General features: G+C 31.2%; 3 protein-coding genes across 3 annotated transcripts; 1 reads left to right on the top strand and 2 right to left on the bottom strand.

Moving 5' to 3' along the window:
- Positions 1 to 1727: 1727 nt before the first annotated feature.
- Positions 1728 to 4187, bottom strand: LOTGIDRAFT_231528 (hypothetical protein). The gene is made up of 5 exons (XM_009053686.1): positions 3983 to 4187; positions 3391 to 3552; positions 3058 to 3132; positions 2581 to 2710; positions 1728 to 2223 (listed from the first exon to the last, which is right to left on the bottom strand). The coding sequence occupies exons 1-5, from the start codon at positions 4024 to 4026 to the stop codon at positions 2092 to 2094; spliced, it is 543 nt and encodes a 180-aa protein (XP_009051934.1). The 5' UTR covers positions 4027 to 4187; the 3' UTR covers positions 1728 to 2091.
- A 220-nt stretch (positions 4188 to 4407) lies between these two features.
- LOTGIDRAFT_231527 (hypothetical protein) lies at positions 4408 to 9262 on the top strand (the record flags this gene model as incomplete). Its single annotated transcript, XM_009053685.1, has 10 exons — positions 4408 to 4521; positions 5152 to 5673; positions 5893 to 6160; positions 6544 to 6998; positions 7373 to 7577; positions 7814 to 7909; positions 8052 to 8168; positions 8409 to 8481; positions 8789 to 8906; positions 9233 to 9262. Exons 2-10 carry the CDS (start codon positions 5251 to 5253, stop codon positions 9260 to 9262), a joined length of 1785 nt encoding a protein of 594 aa, XP_009051933.1. The 5' UTR covers positions 4408 to 4521; positions 5152 to 5250.
- Positions 9263 to 14629: 5367 nt separating this feature from the next.
- LOTGIDRAFT_159357 (hypothetical protein) lies at positions 14630 to 21657 on the bottom strand (the record flags this gene model as incomplete). Its single annotated transcript, XM_009053684.1, has 15 exons — positions 14630 to 14749; positions 15097 to 15251; positions 15653 to 15797; positions 16064 to 16218; positions 16474 to 16581; positions 17100 to 17228; positions 17563 to 17683; positions 17867 to 17989; positions 18434 to 18613; positions 19014 to 19110; positions 19420 to 19652; positions 19994 to 20083; positions 20567 to 20641; positions 20776 to 21003; positions 21493 to 21657. 15 exons carry the CDS (start codon positions 21655 to 21657, stop codon positions 14630 to 14632), a joined length of 2124 nt encoding a protein of 707 aa, XP_009051932.1.
- Between the last annotated feature and the right edge of the window lie 237 nt (positions 21658 to 21894).

Raw genomic sequence — 21894 nt, 5'->3', positions numbered from 1 at the left:
GGTATCAGGCATCTAGAAGATTAAGCCTAACCTGCTTGATGCCACAACCACCATTGCTGCAGTTTTTGAGGGTTTCCTTTCATCAGATCTTGAGTTAACTTTAGTCTGTAACCTTACTGAAGTTTGACAGGTAGCTCTTGATCTCATGTAAGCTAATCTAAATTTAGTTCAGTTAATCCTCTCATAACTTAAGACATTATTCTGCTTTCAGAAAATAAAGCCAAGACTAAACCAGAATTATCAGGAATAAATGATGGTTTTAAAACTAATGTTGAAAAAGTTTTAAAGTATGTATGAATGAGAAACAAAATTTGCCTTTAGTCCGTTACTAGTTTTAAATGATTATATTTAGTGATTGAGCAAATGTTCATTGTAACAGTGAGTCACATATATATTTTGAAGGTGCTTATTTGACACTTGCTGTATATTACAACTGAATACATTTCGTTTGGCATAGCTTTCAGTTTTAACAGGATAGGCTTGGGCAAATTGACTTATCAATTATCATTTCAAACTTAATCATTTCAGTGATTTTAAAGAAGATCATTCCTCAATGGAAATGCAGTTTCCACCAACACAGTTAACTCCCCCTGAACTAGCTTGTATATTTGAAGTTGCTTTGGAAATGGGATTAGATGTGCGACAGTTTGGTTCGGTAGTTATTTTTATATGTTATATAATTATCCTTGTTTTGAAGCGGTATTTTTGTTCTTTTGTTATTGGAATACTTGATTAATAATTGATAAATATTTAATAACACTATGTGTATCAAATGCTACTGTAATTTCACACACTTGACGGGTGGTCCTAATGATATGGAAAAGGCCTGCAATGGATCAATATTATTAGGAACACCTGTCATAACACAAGGCTACAAGATGTGGACAAATTTCTTTATGTTATCTTTTATGTTTCAGGGCCAAAATTTACAGTTAAAAGTGATGAAGAAATCTCCTGACAATTGATATGTTTGTGTGTGTGTGGGATAGTGAGATATACTGACAGTGACAATAGTGTATCAGAATATATAAGAGTCAGACAACAATTAAATACATCTTAAAGCATGTGGTGCTCAAAACTAAATCTCTCAACATAGTCATTTTTAGAAAAACGGTCTACAGTATGAGGTTTTGTAAATAAATGCGCCAAGGATGTGAACATCCCTAAAAAATCATGGAAAAAATAGTTTTAATTTTGGGTTTGTTTTTGATTTGGTAAATTTTTGCATTATCATTTTGTGGTTTACTAAAATAGTTATATGTCCAATCCTTCTCATTTGAAATATTAATGTATCACAGTATTTCACATTTTGAAGCACCTCCAGGAGGTTTGAACAAATCTTGCAATAAATTTTGAGGAATGTGTAATGTTTTGAAGAAAATCTGCTTGTTAGCATTAAGTTTTAAAATGTGTTTACAGAGTTTAAACATAGCTCTATGATGGAGACTTGGATAAACTTGTAAAAAATCCCTCGGCATCAAACTTTGGATTATCTGAATCTCGTTTTGGTTTTATCCTTGTTTTAATATCCTAGGTGGATAAGTGAAATTTTAGTTTGTTTTGTTATATTGTTCATATTAAATATGTGCTCAGGATATTAAAGGGATTATAGTGTTTTTGTAAATTGTTATTTCACTTGTCATGTTTTTATATTGCATTTTAATACATAATGCAAAGTACACAGGTAGTGTAAATAATTGTGCCAAGCAGCTCAGATAGTAAAATCCATTATTATTATAAAATGATTTATTACTTAATTAAACACTCTAATTTAACATACACATACCATATAGGTTCTATTAGTCCATACTACTAGTAGGAAGATACCAATGCTAAGATTTGAATTGGTTGAAAACATCCAAGACCTTTGATCAGGAAATCCATTTCAGCATTGTGTGTGAATTTGTTATGGGAGCTCAAAATTGCAGACTCAAATTTTAGACATTGATAAACTACCAGCCCCTTTAGATATAATTTTTTTTCCTGATTTTCTTAGCACCTCATAACATCTAGCTAACACAAATTTGCTGTGATAAAATAAAAGTTTAAATGACTGTTATTCATTAACTTTCCATTTCGTTCACAGATTCGTTACTCAAGACCTAGATTATCAAACATTATATTCTTGGCTTGGTCCTCCGTTTTCTTCTTGGGAATATCACCCAATATATCTTTTACAGAAAAATTTGGTTTATTCTTTTCTTTTGTGTCTTCTAATGTCTCCTTAAAAAGAATATTTATAGTCAAATCAGTAATATACCATTCAACCAGAAAATAGGCTTTCTTTTGAGATTTTTCGCTTTTTAGGAGAGGAAGTGATTATATAAGCAATAACGTTATTCCATAGAATTTGTAAGTTACTGCAGTTAAATCTGAAGACATGTGATAAGTTGTCAAAGTTTAGTAAAGTTTCATCTACCAATTTCAGGGATTCTACTTAGGGACATAAATTATATAAGCTGTTCACTTGACATGTTTCAGATATTAAATCCATCATCATGTAAGCTTGGTAACAAGTGATTTTGTCAAGCTTGATGTGATAACAAGGACACTGTTTCAGATGTAATTTTATCAATGTACCTCTTGGACCTCCTTTACATTAACATTCTTCAGCTTTACACCTTGTCCTTTTAAAGTTTCTGCTGTTTTCATGAATAAATCTTCCTTGTCTTCTGCTGTATTTAATAAAGCTATATATTTATCTACAAATCTGAAAGGCAAATAAAAAAAAAACATTCATACTGATTAATGAAAGAAAGAAACAACTATATTTCACAAGGATAACAACTTAAGTTCACAGTTAGGGATTCTTTGTACCAGCTGTTCCTTGGCAAGGCCTTTTGGCATTGATCTTTCCCATTTACAGTTTCACATGCAATTCAAAATCTGAACACACAACAGATAATAAGATATTATGCTCAACATTTGCAAAACCTCATATGATAAATACCCCCTTTATGACTGAATACAATAAGCATTTATTAAATTTTATCATAAATTGGCATTAACTGCAGGTTAAGAAAACTGTTTGCTTTGATTTGCAAAAAAGATACTCACAACTGACAGGTGGTTTTCTTTGATTCATTCTTTAAATCAATAACATCAGAATCACCATATATTTTATAAAAATTTCTAAAAAGATATGTACATGCAATCAACAGTCGGCATATACATAGTACTGTAAGCCTAAGGCATGGCTTTCTGTGATTTAGATCTATGCTTGGGGTAACAAAGCTATACGCTTATATTCTGTAATTTACAAACCCTCCAAAAATTTGAAAACATCAATTAAATAATCTTCACTAGATGAAAAGATTAAAAATTCAGACTACAAAGAAGATGAATATGGTATTGTTGTTTCACAAGGAATTGACAACTTAAATAACTTACAATCTTATTAGATCTTCAGGGTATACTATCTGTCGTAACTCTTGACTTGGTATGGGACGCTCATATTCAGGTTGAACTTTAGGTGGAAATCTATGATAAACATCAAACCATATTGGTCTCTCTGCAGGATCTAAAGCTCCAGATCTTAATAAACCATTTACCCTAAAAAATACAAATATATAAGTTTATAACATTGAGACCCTAACCAATAAAATTATTAGATTGCAAACTATTATCAGAAAGCATATCATATGAATTCTTTAAATTAAACCAAATATTGATATAATGATTGAGACCTTAATCAATCAAATCACAGAACTGCTTGAGAATGAATTTGACATCTGTCCTCTGATGATTAAGATAGCCTACCTACATAAATATTGAAATAATAAGTGTACAGATACAGATATCAGATTGAATTCATTAAACTATGGGCTGCCTAGCAAGCTAAACAATGTCAATTCTTAATTCTTAAATCTTCATACAATCTAATCACTTTGGACATAAATTGTTATCGGTACATGACATCAATGGTACTGTGGACTATATATAGACTTCTGAACTAGTTGTGGTCTGAATCAAATGGATTTACCTGTTGAATATGGTTCCAATTTTTTCCAAACGACTTCCTGCCATTTCACTTGTTTGTGTTGAGAAATAACTCTTCAAAACTTAATTAGTTATGCCATTAACGTTTATCTTTGAAACTACTCATAACATAAAGCCAAAAGGAAAATGTTATTTAATTCCAAGTCGAGTTCAACATGCAATGCATGGAAAGAGTTATCCTCCCATTTTCGAGAATTTTGAATGTCAGAAGATTTTAGAAAAGAAAACGAAATAGAATTTTTTTTTTAAATTTCTCAGCATTGAATGATTGTTTAAATTGAAAATAAATGAAATGATATTTCTTTAAATATTTTACTTTTTCGCTTCATTTTGGATATCAATGTTGTAATTTAGTTTAATTTCGTTTCTTTCGTCGCTGAAGTCTAATAATTAATCAACCGTATTATTGCTTTTACAGATTTTAAGAAATTCTGTGATCTTTTATTTCGAAATTAAACAATTTATAGGCGTAACTAACTTTGTTACCTCGTTAGATTCGTAAAATTGGAACCGAAGAGTAAGGTAAGTCAGAAATTTGCCGTTTATAAAGTTTCTAATATAGAAAAGTTCATCTCATTTTGTGTTGAGTGTGAGCAAGTGTCCAACCATCCCTAGTCCACAAAATAGTCAGTGGCAATGACTAATATTGGTGCAAATTAACATTTACGTGCAGTATTTTTGATTTAACATTATCCCTCTTCAAATCATTCGTAAAATTTTATTTTATATTACCTAAGAATAGTATGAATAAAGAGGTATTTACTCTTGATATTTTTCTCATGATATTTTTCTCATGACTTAATTAAAGGGATTGTAAATCTAGAAGAGCGTTTTCTCACTAAAATTTGATGTGTAGGCTTATCGGTGTCACATATATCATCAACTTGCAATTTTTAAAATCTCTTTACAACCATTTTTAGTTTAAGCTATATACCGTGCTACACTCTTCAATTGATATATTATTGCATTTGCTTTTTAGATCTCTAAAGTGTCTCCAATTTAAGACTTAAGACATTACTGCTTTGCATTGTGAGTCACAATGGTCTAGACTATGGTTATTTTCAGCATTGGTCTGCAAGTGTATTATTGACATTAACAATACATTATGTTTCAACTTGAAACTCATCTTCTGTTTTCATAATTTTATTTTAGTTTGAGGAAAGTTGATAGGAAGAACCAGGCCAAAATGGATGGTTTTTGTTTGATGTGACGTATGCTTATGAGATAGGAATAGAACCATTATAAAATAAAATGGCTGAAACTCAAAATTTAGGTTCACAAGCAGCTAGAGATGAAATAAGACGAAATGAAAATGACTTCTCACCTGGTCCTGGGGGATTACCAACAAGAAATGGGTCTGCATCAAGTCCAAGAAGTCGACAAACTCGACAGCTGGACTTCAATCAAGCCATGTCTGATTTCAAAACCATGTTTCCTAATATGGATACAGAGATTATCGAAGCTGTATTGAGAACTAATAATGGAATTGTGGATGCCACTATAGATCAATTGCTAACAATGAGTATTGATAATGAAGTACAGGAACAAACCCATGTTCATTGGTCTCCTGATATGCCGATTGGACACAGTTCTTCACACCATCATTCTCATCATCATAATCATCATCATCATAGACATAGCCATCATCACAGAGAACATGGCCATAGTCGATCAGTAAGTTTGTCTTTAAAGTTTTCATTTTCAACCCACAAAAATTATATTTCAAACTTACAGGTCCAACAAAATAAACTAGAATGTTGATAATTGTGTAGAAACATTCACTGTTATTAACTTAATGAAATATTAGCTCTCTCAGTAAATTTTGTAAAATGTAAAATAGTATACCGGTACTTTGCTGAAAGTGTGACTGATTGAGACATGTTCATATTTCAGAAATCAAAAAGATCATCGAAACAGTTATCAAGTGAAACAAATGGATTAAATGGTACAAAACCACCTGCTGTGTTGGAATCCCCACCATCATATTCAGAGGCTATACAAGCCCCGCAAGCTCCCCCTATACCTACAGAGTCCACAAGGTCTCGTTCACACTCACATACTAATGCTCCTCGGAAATCAGCATTAAAACAGCCCCAACCGACAATGTTAACAACATTTAGACAGGCGTCAGATCCTCCTTCACCAAGAGATAGGCTTTTGGGTAAGTAAGCTTTAAAACTTTTGACCCTAGCCGTTACTAAGTGACGTCATACAAAGTTGACCTCATACACTTTTACTTTTATTACTTGGAGTTCAGGGTATATGACGTTATATTTCATTTACACTCCGGGTTCAAGATAAGACCTAGCAAAAAAGATTATTTTTGCAAAATTACTATTTTCTCACTTGTATTAGTAGAAAAGCCAGTTAAAAATGACTTTATAAGAAAATTTCACGCTCTTTGTCACATGACTTCTGGTTAAAGACTTGCCATAAAAATATTGTTAATTGGAGCTCCTCTAACATGGCTAAAAATGCATTGAGCTCAACATTCTGATTTGGACAAAAAGGAAATTTACTCTTAATTAAATAATTTCCTTGTAGATCTAGAGCCAGAAGAGCTGGAATTATCCAATACTGATGTGAAAACACCAATAACATCATCTTGGAATAGTCCAATATTATCAGCTGGTAAAGGTGCACCATTATGGGGTAGTCCAGCCACCATGCCAGATCTGCCTGACCATATTTCTTGTCACTCAATACCAACCTCTACACTTAGTAAACACTCAAAACTGCCTCCATATTCTACCAAATCATCTGCGTCTGCAATGAAGTCTTCATTTGCTACGAAATATCAAGCATATAAGAATTGGAATCCACCATTATTGGGTAATCTGCCTGACGACTTCCTGCGTTTATCAACCAGTGTACCTGTCACTCACCCTTCTTCAACTCCTAAACAATCTTCTTCTTCCAAATCTGTGCCGAAGAAAAGTAGTTCTGTGAAACGAAGTCAGTCTGAACGTCATGTAAGACACCACTCACAACCGACTAGGGTAAGAGTTTAAGATAATTAAACAATAAACTATGTGGATTCTCCAAAAGGTGATGTAGTCTAGAAACCCCATCCCACAATTGAATCAAGTGTTCTGAAAAACTTTTTGGCCAGACGTAACTCATGTCATATCTAGTCTCCTAAATGAGGCTATTACATTTTGTTGAGTTTTTGTTTATGTTCAATTACAATATTAACTCAACAGAAGTTGCTCAGTTATGGATGTATGCACAGTTCATGATCTTGATGAGTTGGGTCTGAAGATTTCAATTGAAATCAATGCCCCTCTGTTAAGAAGGTAATAGAAGATTTAATGTGTTCCCCCATCTGAATAAGGTTGAAAAACCATTACTGTAACACTCCATCTCATTTCAGTTATTTGCCACACATGATTTTAGTTCTGATATGTTACATGAGAAAATGAAAGAGAATGAAAGAAGAAGGAGAATGACATGTCATGTACCCGATCCTGAATTAGCTCAATATCTAGCTGATGAGAGACTAGCTCTAATGATACAGAACAGTGAATTTCTTCAAGAATTACGAGATAATAAAGACTTTATGACTACTCTTGAAAGTGGTAGGAATTTTAGACTCATTTATTGCTTGAACTGTAGACTTCATCCATATTTTGTTACAAATTTTTACTTGCATATCTTTAGATACTTCTATCACAGAATGTAGTGAAAATTGGTCTGCATAAGAATTGAGAAAAAGACATTGGATGAGTAGAAATAACAATATTTATATAGACATGACATTTTGGTGAGAAATTGATGTCAGGGTTTTGTAACAGTTCACTGAATTTATTTTTAGATCGGATGAATGCCTCGGCATTTGAACCTACACTTCCTTCTCCAGCCTCGCCACCTGCAGCAGCTGCTACTACTTCTGATGATGAGGCCAAACATGGTAAGTTGAAGTTGTTTCACTCATTATCATTACAGTAAGGTTGAATCCTGAAACATTTCAATATCTTTTATTCCTTTGAGAGATAAATAATTTTAAATCAATTGTTTAAAATTGTAAATTTAAAATATCTTGACTATTTCAGTTGGGTATGGAGAAGATAATCAAACTACACTGGAAGCTTTTCCATTCAGTCATCAATTACCACCCAAATCTGATAAAGATGAAGAATTAAGAACAAAATTAAAACATATGGGTAAAGGTAAGATATCTTAAACTAAAAGGATCAGTTATTAATTATGTGTCATGGAATTATTATAAATGGAAATCAGTTGTGGTTAAGAATGTGGTCTTTCTTCTTTCTTAAATCTTAATTGATAGCTGTACTATTGAATTTTTCTCCTGATAAAATATATTAAAACAACGTATTTTGAAGACAAAGGCACTGTTTTTGAGATAAAGAAAATTGTTTTTAACTACAGCCCTGTTTTTTTAATTTCAGCCTCAAAAAAGCAGTTTGTTGCTCTAGCTAGAAGATTTACTAGTATTAGACGAAAAAGAACACCAAGACAAATGTATCCTTTTCTGTTACAAAAAATGCAATAGTTTTGTTATTATGAAATTTTTAAGGTTCAGTAAGTTCTGTGGTAAAAGATAGATTTGTTAAGTGATGTCTTGTGATGCAGAACAATAACAATCAACACAAAGCAGATACAATTAAGCCTTGGGCTTTTTCCTTTCAATACATTGCATTTATGATAATATGTGCATAATTTGAATGGTTTTTGAAAAATATGAGATCTTTTTAATTTGCTCCTACACATAATATTTTAGACTAAATTACTAAATAATGCAAACTTGTTATTCTTAACCATGTATAAGATTAAAAGAACAATCAGCTACGTCAACTGTTAATTTATTAGATAGTGAAACAGATGAAAGTGAGGTAGTTACTGTAGAACGTACATCATATGATGATCCTTTAACTATTGAACCACTGGTAAGATACAGAACTTTTTAATATTCCATAGAAATTTGAAATTATGTTATTTTTTAGAAATTTATTCATTTGCAACTTTAATGGGTTTTTGAAGAGATGAACAGCTTGGAAGATTTTGCTTTTTGTGTTTCTTTTGCTCGTCATCCTGGAGCAGTTTGGTCAGAAATATGCTCAGACTATCAGAGGATACTGACTTATGAAAAACTTATGAACTGTACAAGGTCCAAAATGCAGCTAAGTGGATCAAACATTATTTCCTAACTACAAAGCATTTTCCAAATTCATATGAAAAATGAAATAATTTCCTAATTTTCTTTTCTTTCTAGCCTAGTGCCTTGAATACCCGACCATTTTAAAAGACTGATTACACAAAGATACAGAACTCAAAACCATAATGGGGTAATATGATATTTCTTGCCTTTTGATACTGCATTTACTGAGAAACATTGATAATGAATATATAGATTTCATTGTTTTGTTTTGTTATGGATTATGTATACGAATTACTGCAGTGACATTAATGTGCTGGGACAGTGCTTATATTTTTCATTTCATCTGTTTTAAGAAAGGATTATAAATACAGTAGAAAATATAAGATGAAAATCGTGTTCCCATAATATCAGGACCTGTACCTTATGAATTTTCTTCTTGTATTTTCTACTGTATTGTTAATCCTACATGGAGCACAGTAGATTGTCTATTTAAACCATTATTGACAAGATAAGTACCAGTATGGTATGAATCGAGAATGCTAATTTGAATATTAGCAATAGTGTCAATAACAGACTGATGATATAAATATTATGTTAATAGAATGTTAATGTAGAAATTGTTGTAAAGATTAGCATGGGAATAGTATTTGATAACATATTACAAAGTTCTAAGACTACACAGCAATATTCACTCACTATTGTTACCAATGACTGACAAAACATTACTCCTTATCTATCATGAAAGGAAGTAACTTTGTAAAATATAATCAAATTCTTTGTTATAAAAGTAATCAACTGAGAACTAGATCACCAGAGTGATTACTAGAAAATAATCATCATGTTATACATTGCTTATCACAGTGACTATTGTTTCAGATTGCAATTTGAAGTCATTTAATCAAAACAAACATAAGGGATTAACTCATTTGATTGTTTGCTGTGCCATCTGATGGATCTTGATTTTTATCTGAAAGAAATTGGAAAGAAATATAATAAATTTGCACCTTTCCAAGCATCAGTAGTTCTTGCAATGGTACGATGGTATATGAAAAGTTTTGAATACCTCTTTACAATCCCTTTATGTTTTATCAAGTGTTAAACTAGATCACTTCAATCAATACTGGAGATATAAGAGTCTAGTTCTCAGATGATAATATAGTGTTAAGATATAACCATTATGTACCTCAATATAAATCATATTATAATGATATACTGATCATTGTCTTTCATCTTATATATCAATCTTTCTTTATTCAATTATAATATACTAGCCATTGTTTCTCTAAAAATCTTATTTACCAGTCATGTCTGACAGAAGCTCTATAAATGTCTTAAAAAAAAATTAAAGAAAAATATTCAGTGGTGGATTGATCTTAAAGATAAATGTTGACAAAACTTAGAGTGTAGCACTGTCATTTTTTAGATGTTTTCTAGCAGACATTCACAGGCTTTCCAAAATTGTACTACCATCTTTTCAGCTGTTATGAAGTTCTTTGTGAATGAGCTCAGTCCATGTGACAAAATTAATGTTTTGTATAGAAACATAGTGTGTAATTCTTATCTGATATCAATAAAAGTAATATGTACATTTGTTTCTGTGCCTACTTGATTCTTCGTGTATATACTATATACTTCAAATATAAAAGTGCCCATTTTATCTAATATAAAAGTTTCTATATTCAAAATGATGATCATATGTTGTTCCTAATTTTAATAACTCTACGGAACAGAACGATTTCTTTTCAATTTTGCATTGATTTCAATAACTTCTTGATTTCAGAAATATTTCTCTTCAGAATTATTTTCTAAATAAGATTAACTTTTTGCTTCTTTCTTATGAATCTTATATCTGAAAACCAGAGATATGAAGATTTAAAGAGCTCATTAGTTACATTCGCTTTTGCAAATGAGAATAATTTCTGTAACTAAGCCTTTGATCAATGTATATTTCTTACTTTCTCTCTCTATAATAATAAATAATTTGTTTGCATGTTATTGTTTATTTATTGTTATAATGTATATAGTTGAAGATAGTGTTGTAGGATCCAGTGTTAATATTAGTATTAGGTATTTTTATATAGTTTTTTTATCCTGAATAATACTCATAGTCTTACATCTAAATTTAAAACTTTTTTTATTTCGCTATTCCTTGACAGAGCTTTGTAGACAAATGCTGATCTTGTGAGAAATTAGTTTGCTGATTTCAAAACTTTACAGTTTGACAGTGTTTATGAATTCCATTTCTGTTGGACCTTTTAAAATTGTTTAATTGACCGGATCTTATTTAGTGCTTTTCAATAAACTCAGACGATTTATACTTTGGATTATCATAATCATTTTGAGGTCTGTAAAGTTTTTGAATTTTCAGAACTTTCAGAATACTCCTTCTTAATGTATGTGTCTCGGGGACACTTATATCTTCTATATTGTAGCCATCAACGTTTATCTAATGTCTGTGGATCATGTGATTCCAGATAGCTTGATGATCAATCATTAATAACATTTGGATTGGATATTTGCGATAGCTGTCATAATCTATTCAATGAAAACAGAAGGTTTTTTTTCATAAGTTTCATTTAAGCCAGAAAACCTCTTTTTACACCTTTACATAAACTATAATACATTTTGATTGTTGTAATTATGTTCAGTATAAAATGTATATTTTATCTTATGTATAGTTATATTATGATTGTTTATTGTTAGCAATATAGGGCAAGTTATTATTGCATTATTTTATTAATAATCACATTTATTTTATACTTCACTGTTTACCTCTAACTGGCAGTAATACTAATTTTAGTAAAAATACGTTTTAGGGTAAATAAATTGATGGGATCACCTAGGCATAATATACTCAAATAGAAGGCATGTATAACAATAATATACCATATAATTGCAAATATAGTGCACATGAATAATGCATAAATACGATATACAACAGTAAGAGTTTGTGCATTATGTGATACACATACTATTGACTTATTACTGAATTTGTGCCTCTTCGGTTAGGTGTCCCAGAGGTGTTAAATTTATGTTTTGTAAATATCCCAATATTTTTATCATTTGTTTTTCCTTTAGTTACGAAATTTCAGTTTTTACTGATTTTTTTAAAATTCAATTTAAGATTTTATGCAGGTCTGCCAAAAGAATTGACTCTTGTTCTGTAAATTGATATGGTGGCTCATTTAGGACATGTGCTTATCTTAAAGAGCTTGAGATAATGGGTCAAAATGAGAGATTAGTTGATAGCTAAAGATAAGTCAAACACAGATGAGTCAAGTGCTTGATACTATTCAGTTGATAGTTTAGATTATGGTGATGACAATTGCAAAATTCCTTCAGCATCTCATAGCTGGACTTTTAAAGTAAGTGTTATGTTTTAAATGAGTCACTGCACTTATATCTTATATAACTCAGGTATTATAGAATATTTATATAGATAGACTGTAAATATACTTATTAACTATAGTTCCTTATCAGTTTTTACATAATACCTTTTAACATTTTATAATAATTCTATTGTTGTATTATAGATACATCACTTTATTAATTAAACTGTACAGTCTGTACAATACAATATTATCTCAATATAGATGTATGGTCAGGGATCTTATTCTTGAAAAATTAACTTGAGATAGTTTTAGTGTCATCTGATTGTTCAATCACTAAATCGATTTTCAATTTAGTTTTATTATCAAATCAGATTACTAGATTTCTGAAATCCAGATTTTGTCAAACTACCAAGGAATTAAATATAATATATATAGGCTAACTTAGCTGTCATGATTATAGTCATGGTATCCCAGACTATCACCTATTCCACCTCAAGAATAAAGTATATAGTTTGTTGAATACTTTTTTGAGAATCATAAGATGTGCTTGAATATCATTGACAAACTATAATTAGGTGAAAAATGAATACTTTAAGAAATCATGTTTTGTAAATTTGTTATAAAATTTTGTTTTGAACTTACTGGATATTGAGATAATCAAAACTTCTTTTTGTGGGTATGGCTTAAATTATGAGTTATGTATACCATTTTGGTCGTTGGTAAACCACGAGTCACTCATTCGATTGGTCTGAAATTACTTTATGATTAATTGAACTTGATTCTGCAGTGGTTTGTTTAATAGGTGAACATTATATTTGTCAAATTCTCTTTGGCTTAGCCTTAATGTTATAACTAAATTTTTTGTCCCTAAATTGATTTTATCACCATCAATTGATTATTGGTATCTTTAAAATGATTCTACTCCTTCCACTTCTAAAGAATAGGATCAATCCCTAAAGAATAGGATCAATCCCTAAAGAATAGGATCAATCCCTAAAGAATAGGATCAATCCCTAAAGAATAGGATCAATCCTTGTCAATTGTCAAGGTAAATGCAATTGTAAAATGGAAGATTATTTCCAGCAATAATTGATTGTGTCAAATTGAATTATGTATGTAGTCAACATACTTTGTATATGTTTATATATATATTATACTGCATGTAAACAATATTTTACTCTGTTGTTTTTGTTGTTATTTAAAGTAAATAAAAACATAATACTGTCATGTAAACAATCTAATAATAAATCATAGTACTGGTATTTATTAGTTGTATTTAATTATCTTCATGGGTACTCAGAAAGTTTAGATGCTTGATGACTGATATCTCCTAAGGTAATACATATACACAGCAAAATAGAAATTAAATAATCTATTTTTACAAGGATAACAACTGAGGTTCTTGAGGATCCTTTCTAACCCAATGTTTGAAGCCATTAATCTTTCTCAAATTATCCGAATATCCGTACTCATAAACAGCTTGCATGATACAACCTTCAGTTTTTTTATCTGGTTTTCCCCTCTGTTAATGGTGTATTTTCATGAAATTTTCTTGACTTATCAGTGATAAGTTATCACTCATGTTCAGTGACTTGTAAAATTTCCCAGATGACCAGTTTTTAAGTCATGAAATGTATTGTTGACTAACTGGATTAAGACATCAGATCAACAACCAACCATAATAGTAAAAATTTTTATCCTAAAATAATATTTAATAAATAAATTTCAACAATGATATAAAGTCAGAAAAAGCAAACAATTTGCCAAATCATTAAACAATGTTTTTATGTAGATTACTGATGGCTGATATATACAGACAAGAAATGAAAAAAATAAAAATATTTTACAAAAATTGTCAAGTTTCGAAAAAGACTGAACTAACTATCAGACTCTTCTTTAAAGAGAACTTTTTGATGCACCATAATTTATGTAAAATTCTGTTACAAAACTTTCGATTTCAAAACTTCAGAAACCATCTTCAATTTGATCTATTACATTCCAGGTTTGTATCGATATTTCCTTGTTTTTGATATTTGTCAGTTACATTCAGAAAAAAAAGGTCTTGATAACAATGACAAATTGTGGAAAAGCAAAACCCAAAGTAGATTGGTATAAAAATTTTAGGAATTCTTGAATATAATTTAACAAAATAAATTTACTTTGACCTATGATCTGTTTATTATAATTTGGCTTTAGGTCTAGAACCAGCAATGGGTTTATCTAAGAAATCTTGCCAGGAATGTGGTCTTTGTAAACAATCAGGAGTCTGTAACATAGCACCATATAAATTCTTATAAATCTGAAATAGATAATGAAGTTCATATTTAAAAAAATCAAAATTAATTCATATAAATCGATATATATTCTACAAATTAAAATTGCAAAGAAAATCAGCTGTTTCTATAGTTTTGAAATATTATTTTCTATTCTGGAGCCTCTGTTCTTGATATAATGTAAACAATTGAATATTTATATATATATCAGACTATTAATTTCTTATAATATTTATTGTTGGTTCAATCTCTTTCCTGAAGCACATTTCATGCTGTAAGTTGTGTGGAGTAGTCATCCAGTACAACAAAACCACAGCAAAGGATCAAGAAAAAGGCTTGAGTTTAATTTTAGAAAAGATAGAAATGTACCAACCTGGCCATCAGATAAGCCAATAGGTGAAGATAAAATATAATCAGGAGGTGCTATAGCATCTACTAGTGATACAGCATCATTCTTTAATTCACGACATAACTTTAATATAGACTCTCGTATTAACTTGGGTGGTTCACTTCCAGACACATAACCTCCTAGAAAATATCATTTTATAACAAAATTCTACATCCATTAGAGCTCAGCTTCGTACCTTGTGAAACTTGTACTACCATGGGTATACATGAAAATTTTCAAAAGACAAGTTGTAGAATGATCAGCAGGTATTCAGATATCTCTGTCAATTGTGCCAGTTATAAATTTCCCCTTGCCAACTTCAAACCTATATATAAAATGTTTGTTCTTCATTTTGAGTTTAAGAAAAAAAGGGATTTCAGGAAACAAGTAAGAGGCACTTGAAGTGAAAAAGTTTGAAAACCACTGCATTAGATTCTATGATGGAAAAAGGAAATGAGAAGCAATACAATACATCACAGAAATAGAATACACAGAAACTTAACCCCTCTTCAATATTACCAAATTTAAATTTCTATGTTACCTTGGTAAAAAGTTGTAAGATGTTTTTCCATGCTCCATAGACCATATAAGGCACAGAGTCTAGTTAATACTGGTTTTAATTCTACTGGTGTAGCTTCATTATCTTTTTCTTCTAGTAACTTTACAAATCTCTCTAATATATTACACTACAAAATATATTTCAGTTTTGTCATTATCATTCTAAAGTTACTTATCTCCAAAAATAATCTATTTTGTACTATGGCATTTTGAATATACTTATGTGAAAGCCTCATAAAGATACGATTATTTTCCTAATGGTGAGAGCACACGAACAGTCTTTGTCACAAACTAGAGTCTTGTCAAGAGTTTCACTGATTGGATGATGATGCTCTGTGGAGTCTTGTCTTGGTGGAAGTGCAGTCACACGAAGAAATCAAGAAAAAAATCTTACCTCTATATAAGCTAATGATAGAGTACGACAGTAAAAAGCTTGACTATCATTACGAGCTGTGAATGAATCTTTTCCTGATAATGATTCCTGTTTAACTCTTTCAGCTGATTCCATTGTCAGATAACATACTAACCATTTATACGCTGCTAATGCCACTACAAATATCAAACAAGAATCAGTTTGAGGAATGACCACAGGTCGTAGTTGGTGAAAGAATTGGAATGATGTCACTCAGAGGTCTAGCAAAAAATCAGCGTTCCTGAATTGGCTTTATTATCTTATCTTATCATCATCATCATCATAAAATCATCTTATCCTTCTTCAACTCCAAATTTCAAGATCTTTAACCTGTTGCTCATTGACTTTCATTTCATTTTGATAAATTCCAGAAACTATACAACTTATCTTACCTTGAGGTTGACAACAGTCAGTTGGACTAGAAGCTTTAAACTTTGATTTTAATATAGAATGTATATCTGATAGAAATGATAAACTACCTAATGGTGTTTCAAATTTTCCTGTTGAAAAATAAAAAAAATTACTAGAATCAGCAGGTAAAAGTAAATATGATGCATAAAAACAAGAAAGAGAAAAACAGTATATATTGAGAAACCTATTTCTGGATTTGGGATAGTGTCGTTGATGTTTGTACCATTCATGTACCATTCGTGTCCAAATGAAAGTCCAAAATACCAAGTTGTAAATTTGTTCTCCAGGATATATAATATTAGAATGATCCATCTTATGTCACTATTGAAAAAACTCCATTTGACTTGAACTTCAAATCTAGTCATGAATATCATATATTATAAATATTATCAAACAAGATATTAGATTGGTGAAATTTGATGTTATCAGTGTATCCAATATACATTCAAAACCTCTTTACAATCCCTTTGAGTATCTTCAATGTATTCTCCATGTGAAAAAGGTAAGCTGATTTGAGGAAAGTGAAACCAGGATTGAGCTTTAGGTTAGCAATTAAGAGCCTTGTTCAACAAGCCAGTGTTTATCCCATGACTAAAGTCCTACATACCTTTAGTATTTTTAAATGTTTCTGCCATACCCAGTATATAGTTACTAGTTTGTTGTAAAATTACATTATTATCTCCTTCATAAGTACAGTTAGGATCATTGTCATTTCTGATATCACCCAAACGATTAACTGTAATATAGAGATATATATTAGGTTCTAACTCTCTCATATTCTCAAACATGACAATTTATTGAGGATTGATAAATATGGCCTATTTTTGTGGAAGAAAAATCCTTCAGTTTAGTTGGTATTCCCCATAAAATGGAGGCTGTACCTACAAACATCTAAAAAAAATATGGGTGAAGTTTTGGACTAATCATATGAAAGTAGACAAATGTAATCTAACAGTTATTAATATAGATCAATGTGCAGCATAAGTTCGTCTTTCCCTAAGGCTTTGTAATTAATGTTCATAAACTTTAAAGAGAAAAAAAATATACCAAGATCAATCTAAAAACAGTACCTTTGAAGTAGCCATGACCACCACAAGCTTCACGACATTCTTGTATTCCATCTCTGGCTATCCAACTAGCTATAGGTTTAGCAGAACAAGATAAGGCATGTATCTCTCGGCCTAATTCACTCTGAAAAAAATAAAAATTTAACTGTTTAGATGATATTATACAAGATGTTCATACACATCCAAACTGTTTACCTTGTCTTTAGTAGGACAGGGTAATATAATCAAAATAATCAACTACCGATGCTACAAATTAAAAATTTTGCAATCCTTTCCACAAGGAATCATTTAATTCTTTATAACCTACCTGTCTTTTACTGTTATCCCCTGCCATCATACCAACACGTAACATTACAAAATCCATGAAGAATGAATTAGAGAAATTATCTACAGCATACACAGCAGCTAGGTATGGTATTAATCTCCATTGCTGAAAACATGATAAGGTAATTTGTACGATGCCAAGAGGTGGCTGGATATACGCCTAAATTTTTCATTAATATTGCCCCCACTAAAATGCCAATGTTAACAGAATGTAAGAGAAAGGTAATGGGCTTTAACTGGATTATTTATCCTCACAGACATAATAGTAATATGATTCAATGATTAACTTGAAACAAATACTAATTCAGCTGTACTATAGTTTTCTTATCATTGCAAGTCATGTTTTTAGAAGCTGTAAAATTCTTATTCCCCTCATTTTCTGGCAAACTAACACCAATCAGTGGACGAAGTATCTGCAGTTTTAAACAACACAATTGGTAACATATCTTTTTAAAGCTAAATTTTCAACCACAAAATGGTTAAAGCAAGGACTAATTGTAACTAAGTGACACAAATATTAAATAGAGATTCATTCAAAGATTTATCGTACTTGTAATTGATATTCCAACACTGGTATTTCTTCTTCTGCTGGACCAAATTGTCTCCTGACAGCTGAGTACCTGATAGCTATAGTAATAGCTAGTTTAATATTGACTACAGCCATACCAGTTATACCAACACGACCTCCTGATAGAGCTCCTAATGATGCACCAAATCTCTTACTAGGATCCTACAACACAGTAATATAGGTCTTGTATTTTGTTTCTTTTATTTTCTGTGCATTACTTCTTACTAATACCACAAACAGAGAGCTTTTCTAAACCTTTTATGTGCATCTGGGACATTGAGAACATCTATTTAAATCCTCCCAATTTTCAGTCTTTATCTTTTGTAATAGTGGTGTCATAAAACATTTAATTTTGGTGGAATTGCAAGAAGCACAAATGTTTGACTGAAACATTTCTCAAAAATTCTTTACAACCTCTTTCTTTTGACCTTTCTTAGACATAAAAAGACATTGGCTAGAAAGCATGAGCCAGGAGTATGCCAGTCCCTTAAGAGAAACTGTATCTGAGAGATGATACTGGGAGACAATCAAAATTACAGACTTTCATGCTACACATAATTACCTTATAAGGAGTTATATATTTGCCCTCTTCTGAAACATCACCAAATTTATCTAATAGACATTCTCTTGATAGTCTATAACTATTAAAAGCTAGAAACCTGTTATGAAAAAGGTACACATAACCACACATATAAATTATGTAAAGTAAACAATTATTGGTTGCTATTCACTATACAATGCATGAGTCTATTAAGTTTTGGTCTTTTGAACTGGATTGATGTACTCTACGCAACATTTGAGCTGGCTTGTTTGTCATGATAGACCAACAGAGCCAAATCCACAGCCTTGGTTCTAAACAATTAAGTCTAATGCTGCTGAGTTGTGACCATTCTCATTATTTGCAACCATACGTAACTGGTAATTGCTATGGTTGGAGGCTGGAGGGTCTCTTCCGATTTAAAACTTACCCATTATCAATTCCATTCAATCCAATCTTTTCACCCATATCACCCACAAATATACCAGGATAAGGTTTTAAAGTCATAGGATCACGGACGGGAACACTGAAGGCATGCAGACCATGGCACCAACCATCTGGAGTATAGAGTTGAGCATAAACTACAGCATGGGTAGCAGATTTTCCTAGATTACCAACCCATATTTTAGTAGCTTCAAAATCTGGAGTTGTCAATACAAATTCCTACAAAATATACACATAATCATATGTTTCAATTGAGTTTTAAGAACGATACTTAGTCTGACAAAAACAGCATCAACATATAATGAGAAAATTTGACAGGTTGCACATTATGGCATAATGGGGTACCAGTGCTTCAAAAGGACAAGGTTTTATAATGGCCCAAAAATAATTCATAAATAATGTATGTAGAATAAAAGAACAGTTGAATAGTGTCAATACCAAAATAACATTATAAACTATGTTGACATAAAAAGTTGACAATTGGGACAGGTGATCTAAGGCATGTTTGCAACATTTTTGCAGGGAGGGTAAAATTAAGTTTATTTCAAAAAGGAACCTACCTTCGTTTGAGGATCATACGTGGCCTTTGTCCTCATTGCTTTGGTATTACTACCATGACTCAATTCTGTCAGAGCAAAACATCCAAAATTCTGAAATTTTCAAAAAGAAATTACAAACACCAAAATAACATAACTGTACTTGTACATGAATATGTCACATTGCTTTTCATCATCACCAGATGTCCAAAATGGTTAAGGACTATCAAAAACTGTTCATTGAGTCAATTGATCTAATTTCAGAATGGCATAAGGTGTTCTTAAATTGTAAATGTTAAAATTCTTGTAAATACGTTCCTTATTGTCAAATTCTCCTAAATCAATTAAACTGGCAAATCTATTTGACATTTGTTTTCAGTCAGTATGATTTCAAGACTCTATTGAAAACAAATAGGCTGAAGTTGCTATTGCTAATTTGCTATATAAATTGTTCACACTGACATACATTTTCAATAACCTATATAACTGAATAAATGAATATTCATAGTTGACAGCCTCATTAAATACAAAATAACATTCATGTGTGTTTTTTATATTTGGAAACTCATTCTGTCTAAAACTTTAATTCAAACTTACTTGAAATGCCTTATTATCTTCTATAAGTTGAGCATGTCTAGCTGAACCCATATTCTGTACACTGCCTCCAAACATCTATAATCCAAATAAATACAACTAGAATCATGGCCTTCGAAAAAGAAGAAGCTATAAGTTTAACCGATACATACACATACAAAGAACAGAATTTTTTACAATCCCTATATCACTACGCCCTCACAGTCCCTTACCTCAAAATTGAGCATACTTTTAGTTGACATACTCCAGTCTACCATACCAATAAGTTGTGTATATATATTATGTTTTAAAGGATTGAAAAACAATTCTTCATCAGGGAGAAAATTATATTCATATAATCTTTTAACTCTCTGAGTGGCTATATCTCGAATTTTCTCTAAACTGGTCTCATCTTGTCTTGCAAACAGTGCATCATTTTCTAATGTCTTCCAAAACATATTCTTAAATAAAGATGGCAAACAGATATACTTTAACTTTGACATGTAAAGATAATACTTAAGAGAAGAAACAAATCTTGGTCTTATGGAAAGGATTATAGTGTTCGTCAGCTCAATTGCACTGCTCACTACAGCAGAAGACAGTCCAAACTACCTGCAGAAGGCCTATATTTCACAGATTTTAAGAAATCAGCTTTTAGCTTAAATAATTAGACTATGCCAAAATTATGCCTAAGCTTAAAGTTTAAGCTTTCAACTACCACCAGTTCAATAAAAAAAAATGTCCGTTTAATATACCATTTAGTGCTGCAGATGACAGAGCTCAAGCTACCTTCAGGGCTTCCCCTTCAGCATCTATCAAAGTACATTATCATGACATTACATTAAACTATGCCTGTCCGGCATGTAGTGGCCTGTCCTATGCCTTAATGATTTGGATTAAAACTGTCAATAGTGCCAAGGATTAAATCTTTTATCTTTTTTAGCACTAACCTTAAATTTCAGTATATCTTCTCCTTCCAAAAATAACATCATCTTTTTCCAGCAAAACGTAGCTTTAGACCTGTAGATATCTAAAGGCCCAGGTGGAAAATCTTTCAGAATCTTGTAAATGCCATTCTCTTCATTGGTGGTGTCAACTGTTTTATTTTCTGTCATCTTAACGTCCTGCATGTTAAATTATTCTTGCCAACAAAGAAATCTTAAAAATATCAAATACGTGGACTTTATCAGGCTTCTACCATGTGTCCAAAGGTTAAATTAATTAGATCAAATGAGTGAGAAGTAGGCTTAATCTGTAACATTGATTCTACATGCAGTTTCATAACAAGCCTTGATAATCAAGCCTAATTCAAGGGGAATAATTCTGTTTCACCAGACCACAGTTAATGCATC

Source organism: Lottia gigantea, assembly GCF_000327385.1.
Source record: "Lottia gigantea unplaced genomic scaffold LOTGIsca_20, whole genome shotgun sequence".
Lineage (NCBI taxonomy): Eukaryota > Metazoa > Mollusca > Gastropoda > Lottiidae > Lottia > Lottia gigantea.
This window is presented reverse-complemented; position numbering and strand designations above follow the sequence as displayed.